Here is a 24,936-nt window from a genome sequence, read left to right as displayed (position 1 = left end):
AGTGACTTCACACACTCTCTACTGCCATCTGGAGGTCAGAAGCTGCATGTTCTCTGTGGGACAAAGACCCCGTTTGTCTGTGGTCAGGAGGGGCCAGTGGACTTACAGAGGTCACTCCAGACTGAGGCGGAGCTGTTTGTTTCAGGTTGTTAGCAGCTAATGCTAACGCTAGTGGCTATGCTAATAAACGTTAGCCTACTGCAGACAGTTTTAAGGAGCCTCATTTACAATTGTCCGGGTGTTATATTTCAGGATCGGACACAAATTCCGTTCTTTTGAAAGCTTGAGGGCGTGTCAGGGGCAGAGGCCGTGTCAGGTGCAGAGGGCGTGTCGGGGGCAGAGGGCATGTTAGGTGCAGAGGACGTGTCAGGTGCAGAGGGCGTGTCAGGTGCAGAGGGCGTGTCGGGGGCAGAGGGCGTGTCGGGGCAGAGGACGTGTCGTGGGCAGAGGGCGTGTAGGGGGCAGAGGACGTGTCAGGTGCAGAGGGCGTGTCAGATGCAGAGGGTGTGTCAGGTGCAGAGGGCGTGTCAAGTGCAGAGGGTGTGTCAGATGCAGAGGGCGTGTCAGGTGCAGAGGGCGTGTCAGGTGCAGAGGCCGTGTCAGGGGCCCTATGACCACGCCCCATCTACACAAACACAGTGTTTACACGGACCTTCTGCGTGTGCTTGGCCTCGGCTGCAGTCGGGCTCCTCTGGTCCAGTCTCTTTTGGACCGAGTGAAGTCCGGACTGGATCTCCGACAGTTTGGCCCCGAGTCTGTAGACGGGGCCGCTCTTCTCCACCGCGTTATTCACCTGAGGCAAAAGACAACAGGCGTGTAAAGCGATCACTGCCTCACGATCGCTGCCTCACGATCACTACCTCACGATCACTACCTCACGATCACTGCCTCACGATCGCTGCCTCACGATCACTACTTCACGATCACTGCCTAACGATCACTACCTCACGATCACTACCTCACGATCACTGCCTCACGATCACCGCCTCACGATCACCGCCTCACCATCACCGCCTCACCATCACCGCCTCACCATCACCGCCTCACGATCACCGCCTCACCATCACGCCTCACGATCACCGCCTCACGATCACCGCCTCACCATCACGCCTCACGATCACCGCCTCACGATCACCGCCTCACCATCACCGCCTCACCATCACCGCCTCACGATCACAGCCTCACGATCACCGCCTCACGATCACCGCCTCACCATCACGCCTCACGATCACTGCCTCACGATCACTGCCTCACGATCACTGCCTCACGATCACCGCCTCACGATCACCGCCTCACGATCACTACCTCACCATCACCGCCTCACGATCACTGCCTCACGATCACTGCCTCACGATCACTGCCTCACGATCACTGCCTCACGATCACTACCTCACGATCACTACCTCACGATCACCGCCTCACAATCACTACCTCACCATCACCGCCTCACGATCACTGCCTCACGATCACTACCTCACGATCACTACCTCACGATCATCGCCTCACGATCACTGCCTCACGATCACTACCTCACGATCACTACCTAACGATCACTGCCTAACGATCACTGCCTAACGATGACTACCTCACGATCACTGCCTCACGATCACTGCCTCAGGATCACTACTTCACGATCACTGCCTCACGATCACTATCTCACGATAATTACCTAACGATCACTATCTCACGATCACCGCCTCACCATCACCGCTTCACGATCACTGCCTCACCATCACCGCCTCACGATCACTACCTCACGATCACTACCTCAGGATCACCGCCTCACGATCACTGCCTCACGATCACCGCCTCTGGATCACCGCCTCACGATCACCGCCTCACCATCAACGCCTCACGATCACTGCCTCACCATCACCGCCTCACGATCACTGCCTCACGATCACCGCCTCACGATCACTACCTCACGATCACTGCCTCACGATCACCGCCTCACGATCACTGCCTCACCATCACCGCCTCACGATCACTGCCTCACCATCACGCCTCACGATCACTGCCTCACGATCACCGCCTCACGATCACTACCTCACCATCACCGCCTCACGATCACCACCTCAAGATCACAGCCTCACGATCACTACCTCACGATCACTACCTCACCATCACTACCTCACCGCCTCACGATCACCGCCTCACGATCACCGCCTCACGATCACTACCTCACGATCACTACCTCACCATCACCGCTTCACGATCACTGCCTCTCGATCACTACCTCACGATCACTACCTCACAATCACTGCCTCACGATCACAACCTCACGATCACCGCCTCACGATCACTGCCTCACCATCACCGCCTCACGATCACTGCCTCACCATCACCGCCTCACGATCACTGCCTCACGATCACCGCCTCACGATCACTGCCTCACCATCACCGCCTCACGATCACTGCCTCCCCATCACCGCCTCACGATCACTGCCTCACGATCACCGCCTCACGATCACTACCTCACGATCACTGCCTCACCATCACCGCCTCACGATCACTGCCTCACGATCACTGCCTCACGATCACTACCTCACCATCACTGCCTCACGATCATTGCCTCACCATCACCGCCTCACGATCACTGCCTCACGATCACTACCTCACGATCACTGCCTCACGATCACTACCTCACGATCACTGCCTCACGATCACCGCCTCACGATCACTACCTCACGATCACTACCTCACCATCACCGCCTCACGATCACCGCCTCACGATCACTACCTCACGATCACTACCTCACCATCACCGCTTCACGATCACTGCCTCACCATCACCGCCTCACGATCACTACCTCACGATCACTACCTCACGATCACCGCCTCACGATCACTGCCTCACGATCACCTCCTCACGATCACCGCCTCACGATCACCGCCTCACGATCACTGCCTCACGATCACCGCCTCACGATCACTGCCTCACCATCACCGCCTCACGATCACTGCCTCACCATCACCGCCTCACGATCACTGCCTCATGATCACCGCCTCACGATCACTACCTCACCATCACCGCCTCACGATCACCGCCTCACGATCACTGCCTCACCATCACGCCTCACGATCACTGCCTCACGATCACTGCCTCACGATCACTGCCTCACGATCACCGCCTCACGATCACCGCCTCACGATCACTACCTCACCATCACCGCCTCACGATCACTGCCTCACGATCACTGCCTCACGATCACTGCCTCACGATCACTGCCTCACGATCACTACCTCACGATCACTACCTCACGATCACCGCCTCACAATCACTACCTCACCATCACTGCCTCACGATCACTGCCTCACGATCACTACCTCACGATCACTACCTCACGATCATCGCCTCACGATCACTGCCTCACGATCACTACCTCACGATCACTACCTAACGATCACTGCCTAACGATCACTGCCTAACGATCACTGCCTAACGATGACTACCTCACGATCACTGCCTCACGATCACTGCCTCAGGATCACTACTTCACGATCACTGCCTCACGATCACTATCTCACGATAATTACCTCACGATCACTATCTCACGATCACCGCCTCACCATCACCGCTTCACGATCACTGCCTCACCATCACTGCCTCACGATCACTACCTCACGATCACTACCTCAGGATCACCGCCTCACGATCACTGCCTCACGATCACTGCCTCTGGATCACCGCCTCACGATCACTGCCTCACCATCACCGCCTCACGATCACTGCCTCACCATCACCGCCTCACGATCACTGCCTCATGATCACCGCCTCACGATCACTACCTCACCATCACCGCCTCACGATCACCGCCTCACGATCACTGCCTCACCATCACGCCTCACGATCACTGCCTCACGATCACTGCCTCACGATCACCGCCTCACGATCACCGCCTCACGATCACTACCTCACGATCACTACCTCACCATCACCGCTTCACGATCACTGCCTCTCGATCACTACCTCACGATCACTACCTCACAATCACTGCCTCACGATCACAACCTCACGATCACCGCCTCACGATCACTGCCTCACCATCACCGCCTCACGATCACTGCCTCACCATCACCGCCTCACGATCACTGCCTCACGATCACCGCCTCACGATCACTGCCTCACCATCACCGCCTCACGATCACTGCCTCCCCATCACCGCCTCACGATCACTGCCTCACGATCACCGCCTCACGATCACTACCTCACGATCACTGCCTCACCATCACCGCCTCACGATCACTGCCTCACGATCACTGCCTCACGATCACTACCTCACCATCACTGCCTCACGATCATTGCCTCACCATCACCGCCTCACGATCACTGCCTCACGATCACTACCTCACGATCACTGCCTCACGATCACTACCTCACGATCACTGCCTCACGATCACCGCCTCACGATCACTACCTCACGATCACTACCTCACCATCACCGCCTCACGATCACCGCCTCACGATCACTACCTCACGATCACTACCTCACCATCACCGCTTCACGATCACTGCCTCACCATCACCGCCTCACGATCACTACCTCACGATCACTACCTCACGATCACCGCCTCACGATCACTGCCTCACGATCACCTCCTCACGATCACCGCCTCACGATCACCGCCTCACGATCACTGCCTCACGATCACCGCCTCACGATCACTGCCTCACCATCACGCCTCACGATCACTGCCTCACGATCACTGCCTCACGATCACTGCCTCACGATCACCGCCTCACGATCACCGCCTCACGATCACTACCTCACCATCACCGCCTCACGATCACTGCCTCACGATCACTGCCTCACGATCACTGCCTCACGATCACTGCCTCACGATCACTACCTCACGATCACTACCTCACGATCACCGCCTCACAATCACTACCTCACCATCACTGCCTCACGATCACTGCCTCACGATCACTACCTCACGATCACTACCTCACGATCATCGCCTCACGATCACTGCCTCACGATCACTACCTCACGATCACTACCTAACGATCACTGCCTAACGATCACTGCCTAACGATCACTGCCTAACGATGACTACCTCACGATCACTGCCTCACGATCACTGCCTCAGGATCACTACTTCACGATCACTGCCTCACGATCACTATCTCACGATAATTACCTCACGATCACTATCTCACGATCACCGCCTCACCATCACCGCTTCACGATCACTGCCTCACCATCACTGCCTCACGATCACTACCTCACGATCACTACCTCAGGATCACCGCCTCACGATCACTGCCTCACGATCACTGCCTCTGGATCACCGCCTCACGATCACTGCCTCACGATCACCGCCTCACGATCACTACCTCACGATCACTACCTCACCATCACCGCCTCACGATCACCGCCTCACGATCACTACCTCACGATCACTACCTCACCATCACCGCTTCACGATCACTGCCTCACCATCACCGCCTCACGATCACTACCTCACGATCACTACCTCACGATCACCGCCTCACGATCACTGCCTCACGATCACCTCCTCACGATCACCGCCTCACGATCACCGCCTCACGATCACTGCCTCACGATCACCGCCTCACGATCACTGCCTCACCATCACCGCCTCACGATCACTGCCTCACCATCACCGCCTCACGATCACTGCCTCATGATCACCGCCTCAAGATCACTACCTCACCATCACCGCCTCACGATCACCGCCTCACGATCACTGCCTCACGATCACTACCTCACGATCACTACCTCACCATCACTACCTCACCGCCTCACGATCACCGCCTCACGATCGCCGCTTCACGATCACTACCTCACGATCACCGCCTCACGATCACTGCCTCACGATCACCGCCTCACGATCACTACCTCACGATCACTGCCTCACGATCACCGCCTCACGATCACTGCCTCACCATCACCGCCTCACGATCACTGCCTCACCATCACGCCTCACGATCACCGCCTCACGATCACTACCTCACCATCACCGCCTCACGATCACCACCTCAAGATCACTGCCTCACGATCACTACCTCACGATCACTACCTCACCATCACTACCTCACCGCCTCACGATCACCGCCTCACGATCACCGCCTCACGATCACCGCCTCACGATCACTACCTCACGATCACTACCTCACCATCACCGCTTCACGATCACTGCCTCTCGATCACTACCTCACGATCACTACCTCACAATCACTGCCTCACGATCACAACCTCACGATCACCGCCTCACGATCACTGCCTCACGATCACCGCCTCACGATCACTACCTCACGATCACTGCCTCACCATCACCGCCTCACGATCACTGCCTCACTATCACTGCCTCACGATCACTACCTCACCATCACCGCCTCACGATCACTGCCTCACGATCACTACCTCACGATCACTGCCTCACGATCACCGCCTCACGATCACTACCTCACGATCACTACCTCACCATCACCGCCTCACGATCACCGCCTCACGATCACTACCTCACGATCACTACCTCACCATCACCGCTTCACGATCACTGCCTCACCATCACCGCCTCACGATCACTACCTCACGATCACTACCTCACGATCACCGCCTCACGATCACTGCCTCACGATCACCTCCTCACGATCACCGCCTCACGATCACCGCCTCACGATCACTGCCTCACGATCACCGCCTCACGATCACTGCCTCACCATCACCGCCTCACGATCACTGCCTCACCATCACCGCCTCACGATCACTGCCTCATGATCACCGCCTCAAGATCACTACCTCACCATCACCGCCTCACGATCACCGCCTCACGATCACTGCCTCACGATCACTACCTCACGATCACTACCTCACCATCACTACCTCACCGCCTCACGATCACCGCCTCACGATCGCCGCTTCACGATCACTACCTCACGATCACTGCCTCACGATAACCGCCTCACGATCACTACCTCACGATCACTACCTCACCATCACCGCCTCACGATCACTACCTCACGATCACTACCTCACGATCACCGCCTCACGATCACTGCCTCACGATCACCTCCTCACGATCACCGCCTCACGATCACCGCCTCACGATCACTGCCTCACGATCACCGCCTCACGATCACCACCTCACGATCACTGCCTCACGATCACCGCCTCACGATCACTGCCTCACCATCACCGCCTCACGATCACTGCCTCACCATCACCGCCTCACGATCACTGCCTCATGATCACCGCCTCACGATCACTACCTCACCATCACCGCCTCACGATCACCGCCTCACGATCACTGCCTCACGATCACTACCTCACGATCACTACCTCACCATCACTACCTCACCGCCTCACGATCACCGCCTCACGATCGCCGCTTCACGATCACTACCTCACGATCACTGCCTCACGATAACCGCCTCACGATCACTACCTCACGATCACTACCTCACCATCACCGCTTCACGATCACTGCCTCTCGATCACTACCTCACGATCACTACCTCACGATCACTGCCTCACGATCACCTCCTCACGATCACCGCCTCACGATCACCGCCTCACGATCACTGCCTCACGATCACCGCCTCACGATCACTACCTCACGATCACCGCCTCACGATCACTGCCTCACCATCACCGCCTCACGATCACTGCCTCACTCACCATCACCGCCTCACGATCACTGCCTCACCATCACCGCCTCACGATCACTGTCTCACCATCACCGCCTCACGATCACTACCTCACGATCACTGCCTCACGATCACTACGTCACAATAATTCCTTTGATTTTAAGATTTTTTTTTTTTTTCGAGCTCATGCAATATCCACGACCACTAATCAGAAATTAACAAGATTTGCTGCGAACTATGTACATTCTCAACAAATAAATAAATAAACAAACAAACAAACAAACAAGGTGCCGTGCCGTACCTTGGGTTCGACCTCCTCCATGATCAGCGTGGCGTCCTGCAACAGGGCGTCGATCTCGGCCGGGACCACGCCCTCTGGCTTTGAGTACTTTGCGTTTACGGAGCTCGTGATCCGCTGCAGCAAAGACTTCTGGGTAAAGAGCTGGAGAAGCACCTCCTGAAATCAGACGCACGGTTCATCATCTCCCTGAGCGTGTTCCGGGCGTCGTCATGGCGGCGGCGGCAGTGGCGTCTGTGCAGCGACTGTCTCTAAATACAAAGGCTCTGGATGAATGGTTCTTTGGCGTTTGGGGCGCTTTAGTCCCCAGAACCACTCCGAAATGAAACCAGAGCCGTCATTATCATCGCTCGGCTCCCGGCCCCGCCTCCGTGGGCCCCCCGGACCCTCGCGGAGCCCGAAGCGCTCGCTGCAAGCTTTTTGTGCCAGTGTAAAGTGATACTCAGGTGTGTGTGCGGGCGGGGCACCGAGTTCACCTCTGAGGACGTTACAAATGTGCTTCACTTACAGCCCTCACTGTCACTCAGACATGAACAAACTCAACTAATTAAACTAATTAAAGACACAGTTCTGAGAAGATAAACAACAATTCTGATATAACGAAGGTCATTAAGTCCATAATCTAAAGAAAAAACAGGAAATTCATCAATGATTTTTTAGTCTAATCCAAGAAAATGTACAGGATCGTGTTTAAGAAATGAGCTCTCAATGAATAAATGAGAAGATTATTAATCGTTTGGATCAACTTTAAATATTAAAATATGATAAATAGTTAGGAAAGTAGTTAGATTATTATAATTTAAGCAGCCAAAAATACAGTAGTGGTCAGGTAAGATTAGAAAAAAGTATTTGCGTAAACTACTACTACTACTACTACTACTAACTCAAGTAAGAGTAACTGTCTGTTTTGGAAGTAAAAAACATGAAATTATGCACAAAATCTGAATAACTGAAGAAGCAAATGTATAAAGCCGTTTCATATTGTCAACTTTTGTCACTTTAGATTGACTCAGAGTAAGAAAAGAAACACTTTTACTTTCACTGAACAATATACTACACAAGTGAGAGGAAAAGTACTCTGAAAAGTACTCTGAAAAGTACTCTGAAAAGTACTCTGAAAAGTACTCCGGACTCTGACCTGTATCTCGTGCACGTTGGCGGTCTCGGGCTCCGACAGCAGGTGGTCCGCCGCCTCCAGCCAAACCTTCAGCCTCTGCAGCTCCTCGCGGCTCCTCTCTCGCTCCTCCAGCTCCGAGCGGGAGGAGGCCAGGCCCAGGCTGCTGCTCCTCCTCAAGCTGAGACCACAGACACGTCAGTGTAACATATGTCCAGTTATGACGGACACAGACAGCGTCAGTGTTACATATGTCCAGTTATGACGGACACAGACAGCGTCAGTGTTACATATGTCCAGTTATGACGGACACAGACAGCGTCAGCGTTACATATGTCCAGTTATGACGGACACAGACAGCGTCAGTGTTACATATGTCCAGTTATGACGGACACAGACAGCGTCAGTGTTACATATGTCCAGTTATGACGGACACAGACAGCGTCAGTGTTACATATGTCCAGTTATGACGGACACAGACAGCGTCAGCGTTACATATGTCCAGTTTTGACGGACACAGACAGCGTCAGTGTTACATATGTCCAGTTATGACGGACACAGACAGCGTCAGCGTTACATATGTCCAGTTATGATGGACACAGACAGCGTCAGCGTTACATATGTCCAGTTATGACGGACACAGACAGCGTCAGTGTTACATATGTCCAGTTATGACGGACACAGACAGCGTCAGCGTTACATATGTCCAATTATGACGGACACGGACAGCGTCAGTGTTACATATGTCCAGTTATGACGGACACAGACAGCGTCAGCGTTACATATGTCCAGTTATGACGGACACAGACAGCGTCAGCGTTACATATGTCCAGTTATGACGGACACAGACAGCGTCAGTGTTACATATGTCCAGTTATGACGGACACAGACAGCGTCAGTGTTACATATGTCCAGTTATGACGGACACAGACAGCGTCAGCGTTACATATGTCCAGTTATGACGGACACGGACAGCGTCAGTGTTACATATGTCCAGTTATGACGGGCACAGACAGCATCAGTGTTACATATGTCCAGTTTTGACGGACACGGACAGCGTCAGTGTTACATATGTCCAGTTTTGACGGACACAGACAGCGTCAGTGTTACATATGTCCAGTTTTGACGGACACAGACAGCGTCAGTGTTACATATGTCCAGTTTTGACGGACACGGACAGCGTCAGTGTTACATATGTCCAGTTTTGACGGACACAGACAGTGTCAGTGTTACATATGTCCAGTTTTGACGGACACAGACAGCGTCAGTGTTACATATGTCCAGTTTTGACGGACACAGACAGCGTCAGTGTTACATTTTGATGGACAGAAACGATTTAGGAATATTGTTTAATTATTTCTCCATTTTGAACAAACAGAGCACAGAGTTTCCAGGTTTAATATTAGTATTAAATGCGGGTATTGTGGTGGTGTTGGATAAATGTACTTAAACAATTATGAAGGTGGATTAAGATTTGGCAAAAACTAAATCTAGTATTAATCCTGGTAGTAGTCCTGTTTTAGACCTGGTTTAGTCCTGGTTTGGACCTGGTTTAGTCCTGGTTTAGACCTGGTTTAGACCTGTTTTAGACCTGGTTTAGTCCTGGTTTAGACCTGGTTTAGACCTGGATTAGTCCTGGTTTAGTCCTGGTTTAGTCCTGGTTTAGTCCAGCTTTAGACCTGGTTTAGACCAGGTTTAGTCCTGGTTTAGTCCTGCTTTAGACCTGGTTTAGTCCTGGTTTAGACCTAGTTTAGTCCTGGTTTAGTCCTGCTTTAGACCTGGTTTAGACCTGGTTTAGACCTAGTTTAGTCCTGGTTTAGTCCTGGTTTAGTCCTGGTTTAGTCCTGGTTTAGACCTGGTTTTGTCCTGGTTTAGTCCTGGTTTAGTCCTGGTTTAGACCTGGTTTAGTCCTGGTTTTGACCTGGTTTAGTCCTGTTTTAGTCCTGGTTTAGACCTGGTTTAGTCCTGGTTTAGTCCTGGTTTAGACCTGGTTTAGTCCTGGTTTAGTCCTGGTTTAGACCTGCTTTAGTCCTGGTTTAGACCTGGTTTAATCCTGGTTTAGACCTGGTTTAGTCCTGGTTTAGACCTGGTTTAGTCCTGGTTTAGTCCTAGTTTAGACCTGGTTTAGTCCTAGTTTAGTCCTGGTTTGGACCTGGTTTAGTCCTGGTTTAGTCCTGGTTTAGACCTGGTTTAGTCCTGGTTTAGACCTGGTTTAGTCCTGGTTTAGTCCTGGTTTAGACCTGGTTTAGTCCTAGTTTAGTCCTGGTTTAGACCTGGTTTAGTCCTGGTTTAGTCCTGGTTTAGACCTGGTTTAGTCCTGGTTTAGTCCTGGTTTAGACCTGGTTTAGCCCTGGTTTAGTCCTGGTTTAGTCCTGGTTTAGTCCTGGTTTAGACCTGGTTTAGTCCTGGTTTAGTCCTGGTTTAGACCTGGTTTAGTCCTGGTTTAGTCCTGGTTTAGTCCTGGTTTAGACCTGGTTTAATCCTGGTTTAGACCTGGTTTAGTCCTGGTTTAGACCTGGTTTAGTCCTGGTTTAGTCCTAGTTTAGACCTGGTTTAGTCCTAGTTTAGTCCTGGTTTGGACCTGGTTTAGTCCTGGTTTAGTCCTGGTTTAGACCTGGTTTAGTCCTGGTTTAGACCTGGTTTAGTCCTGGTTTAGTCCTGGTTTAGACCTGGTTTAGTCCTAGTTTAGTCCTGGTTTAGACCTGGTTTAGTCCTGGTTTAGTCCTGGTTTAGACCTGGTTTAGTCCTGGTTTAGTCCTGGTTTAGTCCTGGTTTAGACCTGGTTTAGTCCTGGTTTAGACCCGTTGGTATTAGTCAAGTCCTAGTTTGATGCTGGTTTGGTCATGTTTTCTTGTATTGTGATGAAAACAGAGGATGTTTTTACTCAGCTTCATAAAACACACTTTTCACTCACATTTCACACAAAAACCTCCTAAAACAGAGAAATAAAAGCGTCCTTTACGTGTTGTGTCGCGCCTGCATGGCCTGCAGCTGCTGACAGAGCGGTGTGGGCGGGGCCTGCTCCAGGTGGGCGGGCACTCCCAGCAGCCGCGCGACCCTGAGCTCCAGAGCCGAGAGTGCCCGGTGCTCGCAGTCCAGACGGTCCTGGTACTGCTCCCAGGACTGGACGGCGTCGTGCAGCTCCTCCGTGCCGCTGCTCAGGGGAGCGAGCGAGGGAAGCTCCGCCTCCACCTGCGACAGGACCGACTCCGCCTTCTCCACCTGCGAGAGACAAGGGGGCGTTTACGTACAACACGCTCACCAGGGTACACGGGGACAATAGTAGTACCGTATTTTCCGGACTTAGAGAACATGGTGAATAGGTGTACGTGTGCTAACGCTAACACCTTCAGCTACATGACGTATGCTAACGCTAACACCTTCAACTACATGACGTATGCTAACGCCAACACCTTCAGCTACATGACGTATGCTAACGCTAACACCTTCAGCTACATGACGTATGCTAACGCCAACACCTTCAGCTACATGACGTATGCTAACGCCAACACCTTCAGCTACATGACGTATGCTAACGCTAACACCTTCAGCTACATGACGTATGCTAACGCTAACACCTTCAGCTACATGACGTATGCTAACACTAACACCTTCAGCTACATGACGTATGCTAACGCCAACACCTTCAGCTATATGACGTATGCTAACGCTAACACCTTCAGCTACATGACGTATGCTAACGCCAACACCTTCAGCTACATGACGTATGCTAATGCTAACACCTTCAGCTACATGACGTATGCTAACACTAACACCTTCAGCTACATCACGTATGCTAACGCTAACACCTTCAGCTACATGACGTATGCTAACGCTAACACCTTCAGCTACATGACGTATGCTAACGCTAACACCTTCAGCTACATGACGTATGCTAACGCTAACACCTTCAGCTACATGACGTATGCTAACGCTAACACCTTCAGCTAAATGACGTATGCTAACGCTAACACCTTCAGCTACATGACGTATGCTAATGCTAACACCTTCCTTTCAGCTATATGACGTATGCTAACGCTAACACCTTCAGCTACATGACGTATGCTAACGCTAACACCTTCAGCTACATGACGTATGCTAACGCTAACACCTTCAGCTACATGACGTATGCTAATGCTAACACCTTCAGCTAAATGACGTATGCTAACGCTAACACCTTCAGCTACATGACGTATGCTAACGCTAACACCTTCGGCTACATGACGTATGCTAACGCTAACTCCTTCAGCTACATGAGGCACAGACAGAACTGTGGTAAGTGTCTGGTATGTTAACGTAACATATGAACAGTTATTCAGATAACTATAGCATAAAGAACATGCTAACAAGTTTAGCAAAGCATCAGTTTTACCCCAAATCACTAAATCCACTGAATTCTTCTTCCTCTGTGTCACTTCTAAACAACTCCACAAACTCCAGAGGAAGAGGAAGTGCAGATTCTTCTTCTGCGTCGCTTAGAGCCTAGAGCGCCCTCTTGTGGTCGTCAGTGTGAAAATAATGAATAATATCACATATAAGTCGCTCTGGAGTATAAGTCGCACCCCGGACAAAACTATGAAAAAAGGTACGAAAATCTGGTAAATACGGTGGTCGGTTCTAGCACTATGAGAGGCTGCGTTGCATGTACACAGTGTGATGATTATTACGTCTGAATGTGTTATAATGAGTCATTTGTGTGATCCAAAGTGGCCCCTGACACGTAGAAAAGTGTAGTCTGGCTCTCAACATTGCAGCCAGATGATCGGACAAGAGAGAAACGCAAAGACAATTGTCCCCGACGCTGTAATAAACCACTGCATTTCCACCGACGCTAGCTCGACAGCACTTCCTGTTTATCGCCCTCAGACGAGCCGGCGGAGACGCGGCGGCGAGTCATCACTTACGCTGTCCGTGATGTGGCTCCACTCTGCGAACCTCTGCTCGCATCGGGAGCTCAGGTTTGCGGAGCGGCGTCTCAGACTCGCCACTCGCGTCGTCAGATCAGCCGCAGTGGCTTCTCTGCGGCGTCTGCAGCTCGGCACCGCGCACCACTCCTCCTGATTGGACAGGGCCGCCTGGAGGGAGTCGACCTCTGAGCAGAGAGACTGGGGAACAGGGCGGGGCGGTTAGTGAAGGCCGAGCCGCGCAATCGTCTCCGAGTCTGGGTTTTTTACGTACTCTGAGTTGGTCTTTTTGTCGGGCGCAGTCTCTCGAACACGCGACCTTGCGGGACGTCAGCTCGTTCGCGCTCTCCTCCGTCGTCTCCAGTCGCCGGGCGATGTCGTCGCGGAGCTGGCAGTAGCGATTGTGCTGCTCCACACAACTGCAAACGAGGAAAACAGACCGTGATATCGACAAGGGCTTGAACGAGAACTTGAAATAAGGCACACGTGACTTTCTCTCAGTCAGGATTTTGTGTTAAAAGAAGGAATTATCGTGAGGAAATAAACCAAATGTAGCTTTCCCCGACATGCTCATGTTGGCACACAGCTGTACTGAAGGTGATTTGAGTCCGAAATGCTCAGAACGAGTCTGTGAAAGACTTTAAAACAAGAAACTGAAACTGTAAACGTGTTTTTGTGAGGCTCAGAGAAGCAGAGAAGACAATCTTATGAACAGGATCCATGACACAAACAAAGTGAAGGAACAGAGTCAGAACATGGTCAAAATGTCAATTTAGCAATATATGTGCAAGAGTGTTATCAGTTATTAGAACGGAAACGATGTTGAGGTTTTAAATTTGTTTTAACGACCAATTAAATCTGTACAGCTGCATGGTTTGACCTGACGAAGACAGTGAACGAATGTGGACTTCTTCTAAATAATATTCTACCAGATAAACAGGAAGCCTTCTCTTTGACTGGGACTTTGTAACTCACGTAAAACCCAGAGTGAAGCACTTTCATCTCTCGTTCCATGTGCTTGCTCCTGTCGGTCTCAGATCCCTCACCTGTCGAGTTTGTCCAGCTCCACCTGCCCCTTGGCCTTCACCGTGGCCACCATGACCAGCAGCTGGCTCAGGGTCTTCTCCTGCAGCTCGGTCACGGCCGACTCGGACAGGACACGGTTCGGGACGAAGCGGGTCTGGAGCTGGTCCAGGAGCTTCTGGAAGTCCTGGTCCAGAGACTCCAAAGCCCTGCGGATCTGGACGCTTCGCTCGGAGCAGAGTCCGCGGGGGCCGAAGGTGTAGCGCAGTCGCACTTGGATGTGGAGGAAGAGGAGGATGACTCTTCGCACGGTGACTGAGTAGGTTCTGAAAGAGCGTCTGGCTTCAGTGATGCTCTCCTGAAACGGATGGAGATTAGCGTTAGCGTTAGCATTAGCAGAGATGTTAAATGTTGTCAAGAAATCATGGCACAGCTCTCCAAATGTTCACACCGAATACCAATGGCCTCCCGAGTGCCAACAGGTCTGTAGGAGGACTAAACCAGAGCTAAACCAGCTCTGTAAGAGGACTAAACCAGAGCTAAACCAGCTCTGTAAGAGGACTAAACCAGAGCTAAACCAGGTCTATAGGAGGTCTACACCAGAGCTAAACCAGGTCTATAGGAGGTCTAAACCAGAGCTAAACCAGGTCTATAGGAGGTCTAAACCAGAGCTAAACCAGGTCATTAGGAGGACTACACCAGAGCTAAACCAGGTATATAGGAGGACTACACCAGAGCTAAACCAGGTCATTAGGAGGACTACACCAGAGCTAAACCAGGTATATAGGAGGACTACACCAGAGCTAAACCAGGTCATTAGGAGGACTACACCAGAGCTAAACCAGGTCTATAGGAGGACTACACCAGAGCTAAACCAGGTCTATAGGAGAACTCCACCAGAGCTAAACCAGGTCTGTAGGAGGGATACACCAGAGCTAAACCAGGTCTATAGGAGGACTAAACCAGAGCTAAACCAGGTCTATAGGAGGTCTAAACCAGAGCTAAACCAGGTCTATAGGAGGTCTACACCAGAGCTAAACCAGGTCTATAGGAGGTCTAAACCAGAGCTAAACCAGGTCTATAGGAGGTCTAAACCAGAGCTAAACCAGGTCTATAGGAGGTCTAAACCAGAGCTAAACCAGGTCTATAGGAGGTCTAAACCAGAGCTAAACCAGGTCATTAGGAGGACTACACCAGAGCTAAACCAGGTCTATAGGAGGTCTAAACCAGAGCTAAACCAGGTCATTAGGAGAACTACACCAGAGCTAAACCAGGTCATTAGGAGGACTACACCAGAGCTAAACCAGGTCTATAGGAGGTCTAAACCAGAGCTAAACCAGGTCATTAGGAGAACTACACCAGAGCTAAACCAGGTCTGTAGGAGGGATACATCAGAGCTAAACCAGGTCTATAGGACGACTAAACCTGGTCTATAGAAGGTCTTCACCAGAGCTAAACCAGGTCTATAGGAGGTCTAAACCAGAGCTAAACCAGGTCTATAGGAGGTCTACACCAGAGCTAAACCAGGTCTATAGGAGGTCTAAACCAGAGCTAAACAGGTCATTAGGAGGACTTCACCAGAGCTAAACCAGGTCTATAGGAGGTCCAAACCAGAGCTAAACCGGGTCTATAGGAGGTATACACCAGAGCTAAACCAGGTCTATAGGAGGTCTAAACCAGAGCTAAACCAGCTCTGTAAGAGGACTAAACCAGAGCTAAACCAGGTCTATAGGAGGTCTAAACCAGAGCTAAACCAGGTCATTAGGAGGACTACACCAGAGCTAAACCAGGTCTATAGGAGAACTACACCAGAGCTAAACCAGGTCTGTAGGACGACTAAACCTCGTCTATAGAAGGTCTTCACCAGAGCTAAACCATGTCTATAGGAGGACTAAACCAGAGCTAAACCAGGTCTATAGGAGGTCTACACCAGAGGTAAACCAGGTCTATAGGAGGTCTAAACCAGAGCTAAACCAGGTCTATAGGAGGTAGAGTCATGTCATGTGACTTACCAGCTGTGCGTCACACTCTTGCAGAACCTTCTTCTTCAGCTCCACCACCTCCTCTGCTCCTGGTTCCTTCCTCTCCCCCTTCAGTCGGAGCACTTCCCAGGCCCTCAGTCTCAGCTCCAATGTCTTCCTCAGGGTTAGAATCCTCCAATACTCCTCATCCAAGTCTGCTTTATTCAGCTTCACGGCCTCAATTCTGTTTAGCTCCTTTTGCGTGTTCTTCAAAAAGGCTGTGGACGCTTTGGTTTCCGTTCCAAAGTCCAGTTTTCTCAGCACACTGTCTTCAATAATGGTCACAGTATTGTCTAGGGACGTTTCCATTGTATTTAGAGTTTCCTCCGTCTGTTTCAGTCGTAGTTGTTCCCCACTCAACTGCGATGGGTAAAGCTCCGGCGAAATCTCTTCCAATTTGGACCTAACGTCTCGGCAGAGCACGTTTATCGCCGGGAATTGCACCAGCAGACATTGGCATCGCTTGTATTTTTCCGCAACCTCCGCTTCGTCTTTGGCCTGTCGAGCTTGGGTCTTCATGCTCTCCTTCAACTCCTCCTGGAACTTCCTCAAATTCAGGTACATCTCGTGGTCGGTCGCTTTGGGTTCCATGGCGGACATTTTGTTTTCGAGATCGGTGATTAAACCTTGGAGCTCTCTGGTCTTTACTTGAGGTATCCATTGCTCCAACACCTCAACTTGCGATTTATGTTCCGAAAGGGTGTTCTTCAAAGGCTGCAAGGCTAAGAGGGACTTGCTCGTTATCGGGAATTTCGGTCGGTTCAAATCTACGAGCATGTGCCTTAAACTCTTTTCAATCGGAATCAACTTTTTCTTGCTCGATTCTACCACTCGAATACATTCCTCTACCTCTTGCTTGTCGGCTTTTTCCTTTTCCATGATGTCTTGGAGGTCGTCTTGGATGTTTGTGAGCCTGTTGAAAAGCTGGCAATTCTCTGCGACGCTAAGTTCCGGCGCAATTTCTTTCGACTTTGCCAAGAGCGCTTCGCAAATTGCGGCTTGTTTTTCTGCTTTGTCATGCGTGTCCTTGATTTTTCTCACCCGCCCTTCCAAATCTGGCGAGCTCGTTTCCGATTCAGGACAACTGACGGATTCTTTGTCGAAATGGGACACAATCCACGCATCCAGATCTGCAATTTGCTGAGACAACTTCTCCCTCGTTTGCAATCCTGACTCGGTTCGCCGTATAGCGTTTACCAACTTCTCTGCCGTCAACTTGGACAGTTCTTCCAGAGATTTCAGAGATGCCGTGATCATCGGAACCTCTTCATCTTCGTGCAACTGCGGCAAAAGCTCATAGACTTCCTCCACTAGCGCCTCCAGTTGGCCTTGTTTGGTCGTTACTTCAGATTGTAGCTTCTTCAGATCTCTAAGTTGGTGGTGGACCTTTTCAGGGAGCAGAGACACCCTCTTTTCCCTTCCTTCGATGTCCGTTTCGGTCTTTTTGGCCCAGGCAAACGCATCAGTCATCACGGCAAGGATCTTCTCCATAATCGGATTACTGTTAATTTGGGTTTTGGAACGTAATTCATCCTTGGTTTGTCTGAGTTTGTTTTCAACTCCCTGGAGGCCTTGTTGAAGTTCTTTAGTGTCCCTTTCACATCGTAAGTTCGGGAGGAGTTCTTCTGCGAGATGTTTCAAACAGGAACACTTTTGATCGGCGGCACTAAGATCAGCGTTCAACATCATCAGCTTTTGCGCTTCGTTACAATTCCAGTCCTCGCTTTTTATCCCATCGAGCTCTTCTGCGATATCTTCAAGCTGCCGTGTCAAGTTGGTCGCCTGCGTCTTGAAGTTGTCCGTCTCAAGGGAAATGGCATTCCTGTTGTACAGCGATCTTTCGACCATTTTCTCGACGAGTCTCCACTGGTTTTGGAGATTTCTAAGGTTGTTTTGAGCAGCAGCCTTCTCTGATTTGGTGAAAATAATGTATAGTTTTCTGTAGATTACGATCAGTTGGACGATGATGACTCGTCTTTTCTCCAAAGTCCTTTGTAAAACGCCGAGACGTTCTGCCTCTTCGGAGCAACTCGCACCTGCCGACCTGGAAAACAAATCGTGGAAAAATATATGACATTCTATAGATTCACCAATATAATTAATTTTACTTTATGCATGTCATAAAGCCACAATATATGCACTATGCAATAAAAAAAAGTGGAGGAAGATCAAAAACTGAAATTGATTGCAGATATTTATTCATATTAAGAAAAAAAAAACTTCATTATAAACTGCAATAGATTTTGTTAAATTGAAAAATATTCATTGTGCATTGTGTGTATTTCAGTAATAAGCAAGATTAATTTGTCTGACTGTCATTTGATCAAAACCTTTTTATAGCAATATTTTACAGAGCAAAACATACAGATTGACCTAAAACTGTTAGAAGACATATATATTTAATCCTTTTCAGTCATATACTCACTCTGTCGCCGTGTCCAGCTCCCTCTTCACCTCCTCCAGACCGACGTTGGCCTCCTCCAGTTGTTTGCCGTAGTCGGTGACCAGCTCGAGCTCCGCCTCTTTCCTCTGGATCGCCGCGTCCAAGTCCTGGACCGAGCATCTCCACTGGTCCTCCACCAGCTCTGAGGCCTGGGAGCTCACCTCTCCTCCTCGTCTCTGCTCGGAGAGGAGGGAAACCTGGGCCAGGGCCGCCTCCCTGCACGCCTGCATCAAACACAGACGTCGCACGTAATTTCAATCGTCCGCTTTTGTGCTTTGTGCGACACGGTTTGCAAGAGCGTCGTAAAGCACAGAAACGACACGCTGTAGCTGCAATGAGAGGGTCTGAGGACAGGAGATGCTCTGGGACACGTCACCATTGGCTTATTTCCCATGAACGTTGGTTAACCTGCTTCTCTATGACTGACCAACGACCGTTTCGTTGGCCGATAAGATACCAATCATTGTTTTCTTCAGTACTTCTAAGGCCTCCACACAACAATATTGATCAACGTTTGGACAGTTTACTGACAAACAAGCCATAGTCACCTGAGCCTCTTTGAGTTGCCGCTCCACGTCGGTCGGACTGAGCGTCGCACGTTGGTTTTTGCAGACCAGGACTTGGCAGAGGAGCTGGTTCACTCGGTCCTGCTCTTGAGCCGGTCTGGTGGAGGTGAACTGAGTGTCTGGGGTCTCCTCCACTGGCTTCACCTGAATTATAATACGACACATAAGATTATCATGGCTTAGTTCATGTTATTATACATTTATTAAACAGCTAAATGTTGTAGAGAGGGAGGAACGAAAGACACGTGATGATTTTTTAACATGGGAAGTTTCAGATTACAACATTCTTCAAGACCTATAGCATTTAATAACGGAGGGCAAAAATATATACACTTTTGTTATATATACAGATTTAAATAAAAAAGGATCAAGGGCCTTTTCACCAATTCAAATTAAGGGTTAAAAATGCTAAATGAGAGCTTTTCTTAGTAACAAACTGAAAATTGGCCCATGGGGGTATGACATCGCCACAGGCTGTAATCTGGAAGCACCAGTAAAATTGTAACACTTGAACCATCGATCCTGCAGTTGATGGGCAAGTGCTTAACCCACTGGACCACTGTTACCAATTGTAAAATTGTATGAATTGGTAAAAAAGCCCTAAAACAAAATGATGTGCGCAGGTCGTCCATGTCTTTCGTACCTTCAGAAGTTGGCAGCTCGGTCCAGACTGAGCGAGGAGGCGTATCTCTGAGAAGATGCTCCTCGTGACAGAGTCTTTTGGCTCCTCCCAAAATTCCTCCTCGACCACTTCGACGGTTTCAGCTAAAGTTTCCTGAAAAGAATGTATTAGGATTGATGAAGTTAAGGAGTTAGGATGAGTTAAGCACGACACGGTTACACATTATAAACTGGTTACGCTAATGCTGTTAAAAATGGGTTAAAAAGACTTCAAAGTGTCAATCAAATGTGACGCGGGAAACTACCTGCAGCGTTAACATGGAACATGCTCTGTGACACACTATACAAACCCGTGCAGACCCCGAGGTTAGCGGTGAGATAGTGATGTGAATGAAAATGTGAATGATTGGTGAACATGAAGAGAGCTAGGAGTGTGACATAAGGGGTTTTAGTCATAAGGCCTTAGTGGAGTGGTGGTTTGAATATGTGAAAGATCATTTGGTGATTTATAATTAACGAAATATTCTACAAATCTACATTGGTTGAGAAGTTCTATTGCTAAATTTACCTGGGGTGTTTCCACTGTTTGAAGTGGCTTTTCAGCAGCAGCGGTTGTTCTAGAGGTACTTTCTGGATCTGGTTCTTGTTTCTCTTGCTCAAATTGGACATCGGTACTTAGTTTGGAGGCTTTTTCGGTACCAGCTTCTCGAGATGGTTCTTGAATAGCTTCCTCTGGCATCTTAAACTCAATGATTGTTTGCTGTTGGTCAAGTTGAGGTTCACTTTCCAAAGGAATAGCTTCAGTAGTTTCTTGAGCTCCACTTGAAGTCAATGTGTCGTCTTGGACTTGCATGGAAGAGGAACTTTCTGATTGCACGTTTGGTTGTTGGAGGCAATCTTTTACGTGGATTTCGACCTCTTCAATTTGGTCGTCAGACTTTTCCAAATCACTAGCTCCGTCAGCTATTTGCGTCTTTGAGGATTCCATTAGAATTTCCACCACCTCAAATCTCAGTTGAGTTTGTTCATTTGCAGGTGGTTCAGATGTTAGCAATATTGTCAATTCAGAGTCGTGTGGCTCTTCTGTTGTCTCTGGACTATAAAGTTCATCTGTCAAGACTGTTTTGTCAACAAGCGCCTTAGGTTCGGGGGCCATTTTAGGTTCATTGCTGTCTTCATGCTTTTTGACAACAATATCTAGCATTTCAGATTGAGCTGCGTCCAGCACATCTGATGGTACTTCTCTTGATTCAGTATCTGCACTGGTGAAAATATCGAGAGTAGGTTCCTGGTCTAAGTTTAGAGTTCTAGATTGTTCAATATTGGGTGAAATAATGGTTTCAACTGCCTTAGATGTAACTGATTTTGTTGGAGTAAAGTCTTGTGGCTCTGTAGTGGTCAACGCATCTGTTTCTGTTTTAGTTCTTTTCTCCTTTTGCTCTGTAGTGGCCATAACAGCAAGAGAAGATTGGACAATGTCTTGCCTCGCTTCGTGGTCTTGCGGTTCAGTAGTAATAGTTGTCTCAATAAGTTTAAGAGCATTTAATGGTAAATTCTTCCTTAAATCCATCATGTTAGGTTCAGCAGAAATTTGGACAGGTTCACTTGCTGTTGCTTCTTTCATCAAAGTACACACTTTTACTACTTCTGCTTCTTGTTTGGCTAGTGGCACACTTTCTAATTGAACTTGATCTTCAGTTTTGTCAGTGCTTTGCTCTTTGGGGGAATGTATAGTTTCAACAGCATCCTGCAAAGGTAAAGCTTCCGTCATAATTGTTTGAACCATTTTATTAACAGCATCAACTACTATAGATGGTAATGCTTTAGCTGGCTCAGCTTCTTGTTCCTTTCCATCTTCAATTTGTGGTTCTGCGTCCCCCTCAAGTCTTTCCAAACCAAAGTCGTCAACCAATGCCCTGCGTTGTAAAACAGTCACTTTCTCCTTTTTCACAGCTGTTTCGAATATTGTCGTCTTTGACTTGGATGGTATGACTTTTGAGGATTCAATTTTTTGAGTAGGTTGAAGCAGTGTTGTGGTCAGAATATCTGTAAAGGTTTGGACAACTTCAGTTGGACTGACTCCTGGATCTTCAATTAAACCTAAACTCTCGCGTCTTTTGATGCGTCTCGGTGAAATTTCAGGAACCTCTTTGACGAGATCTTCTTCTTCACACATGTCCAACATTAAATCTATTGGACGCTTATCTACATCGGATATTAATGTTTCCTGCTTTGTTTCTTGCAACTTGTCCTGTGTTGCCATTTTGGGTTGTTCAATTTCAGCATGTTCCCTTTGGAGTTCTTGAGCAGCTGCTTTCATTGTGACCACAAAAGATTTTTCGGATGTCGCTTTCATTCCTTGCTCTTGCATGTCACTGGGTTGAAATGTCTGTGGGTCTTCTATTATTTCTTGATCTTGTTTTAAATTGCTCAATTCTTTAAGTTTGTCTTTAGGTTTTATGTCTTTTTGTTTAACGCCTTGCTCCTTTTCATCTTGAAGTGATCCAGTATCCTCGTCACCTTTCACATGGACAACCTCTTTCGTTGATGATGTTTTTATGGTCATTTGTTCATTATCCAATTCATCCTTCACAGATGTTTGAGTTTTGGGAGCGACACCTGTAACAATGACTTCCACACCTCTTGTAATTTCTTTAGCTGCTTCTTTCATCAGCTCGATGAATGTTTTTTCTGGTTGGATTTCTTGAACCATGACAGGTGTCTGTTCTATACAGATGTCGGCTTGTTCTGGCTTCTCTTGTACATCTGTTTTCTCAACTACTTCTGAATAAATTGTCTCTTTTTTGCCAGACTCTTCTTGAATGCTGATGTTACTGTCTGGTTTCTCTGTATCGCCAGAACGGACTGATTCTACAGATGCAGAGTCCATTTTAATTGCAATTTCATCTTCTTGAGTTGTTACTTGGTGTGATGGGATCTCCTGGTCACAGAGAGCGTCTGGTTCCATTTCTGTTGAATCCAAAACACTCATTTCCTTGACTTGTGCCATCTTGGCCAGTTCCGTTGAGATCAATTCATCAACTCCAATATTCTCTAAGTCTATATTTGGTTCAATTTCCATCACATTTTCTTCCACTCTTGTCTCGGTCGTTGTTGTAATCACCCGCACTTCAGGTTCCTTTCGTGTTTCCTCTGGCTTTTGTTCATATAAACTAATTTCAACAACTTCAGTCTTAACTTTGTATGGTTCTTCTGCTAACAAAATAACAGCCTCATTTTGGCCCCCTTCTTGGATTTCAGGCCTACCACTTTGCACTTCAATTTTGATTGTCTTGACGGCAACCTCACTCAATGTATCTCCATGTGTGCTTTGAATGCTTGTTTCGATGTCAATCTCTGGTTCTTTGACAATTGTGACAAACACATTTTCATTCTCTGCTTGGCTTTTGGGTATGTCCACTTGTAGATAGCAAACTGACGCCCTTTTCTCGTCCGTGCCCATCTCTTCTTCCGCTTCTTCTTTCTCTTTAGTTGTTCTGAGAAGTTTTACCCTAATTTCCGTCTCCCCTGGCTCCATAGTGTCAATTTCAGCTAAACTAATTTGTGAAAATGTTGCGGCGAGTTCATGAGGTTTCATTGCAAAAACTAAAGATGTGGGCTCTCGGACTTCCACCGTCGTGATCTCCCCAGATAATCTTCTATCTGGACTGGTTTGGTCCATTCCAAGTCTCTGAAGATGTTCAGTTGTGACGGTAATAGTTTCTTCAATTTCAGTGTCTATCTCAAGCAGAGAAATATCAGATTTATTTAATGCAGCAGTGATGTCTTGAGGAACTTCAATTAACCTTTCTTGGTGGTTAGCTTCTAGATCTTTGTTAGTTGTTGGATCATCTTGGATCCTTTCTTCACAAATTTCACGTTGTTTTTCTTTCTTGGTCTCCTCTTCCAAAAAGGCTTCTTGTGGGTGTTCTTCAGGTAGTCTTTTACCCGTATCTTCTGGTAGGTCTTGGGCCATAAGGACTTGATCGGGTAGTTTTATCTCCATCTCTTCTGATAGATCTTGGGCCACATCACTAACCAGCCGACCAGTTAAACCAACTGTGTCTTCAAACTGTTGTTGTACATCACTTGATAAAATTCTAAAATCATCACCATTACTGGATTGTTCATGAGGATTTTTTGAGACTTGTAGTGTGTCGAATTTCTTGCTTGCTTCAACCTGTAAGTCAGAAAGCATGTCTTCGGTCACTTTTGAATCTTGCAGCTCACCCACCTGGCTTGCATTGCCAATATCTTGCGTCTCTTCTCCAGGTTTCAACTGATTGTCTCCATCATGCAAATCTACATGCAATTTCTCAATCTTTGTA

The 24,936-nt window shown here is 48.8% G+C and overlaps 1 protein-coding gene across 1 annotated transcript in view; it reads right to left on the bottom strand.

Annotated features, from left to right (window-relative positions):
* LOC140370929 (uncharacterized) overlaps window positions 1-24,936 on the bottom strand; it is a 216,487-nt gene that overhangs the window by 31,256 nt on the left and 160,295 nt on the right. Inside the window, exons 61-72 of the mRNA XM_072458217.1 lie at window positions 21,177-24,788; window positions 20,631-20,762; window positions 19,970-20,131; window positions 19,404-19,645; window positions 16,970-19,022; window positions 14,981-15,315; window positions 14,209-14,353; window positions 13,935-14,135; window positions 11,993-12,252; window positions 9,055-9,211; window positions 7,920-8,075; window positions 653-793 (exon numbers count right to left, since the gene is read on the bottom strand). Of these exons, the coding sequence (XP_072314318.1) occupies window positions 653-793; window positions 7,920-8,075; window positions 9,055-9,211; window positions 11,993-12,252; window positions 13,935-14,135; window positions 14,209-14,353; window positions 14,981-15,315; window positions 16,970-19,022; window positions 19,404-19,645; window positions 19,970-20,131; window positions 20,631-20,762; window positions 21,177-24,788 (7,596 nt within the window). The remainder of the gene's footprint in view (window positions 1-652; window positions 794-7,919; window positions 8,076-9,054; window positions 9,212-11,992; window positions 12,253-13,934; window positions 14,136-14,208; window positions 14,354-14,980; window positions 15,316-16,969; window positions 19,023-19,403; window positions 19,646-19,969; window positions 20,132-20,630; window positions 20,763-21,176; window positions 24,789-24,936) is intronic.

This window comes from Eucyclogobius newberryi, unplaced genomic scaffold (genome assembly GCF_026437365.1).
Source record: "Eucyclogobius newberryi isolate DKJ021-1_F unplaced genomic scaffold, fEucNew1.0.hap1 SCAF_21, whole genome shotgun sequence".
NCBI classification, from domain to species: Eukaryota; Metazoa; Chordata; class Actinopteri; order Gobiiformes; family Gobiidae; genus Eucyclogobius; species Eucyclogobius newberryi.
This window is presented reverse-complemented; position numbering and strand designations above follow the sequence as displayed.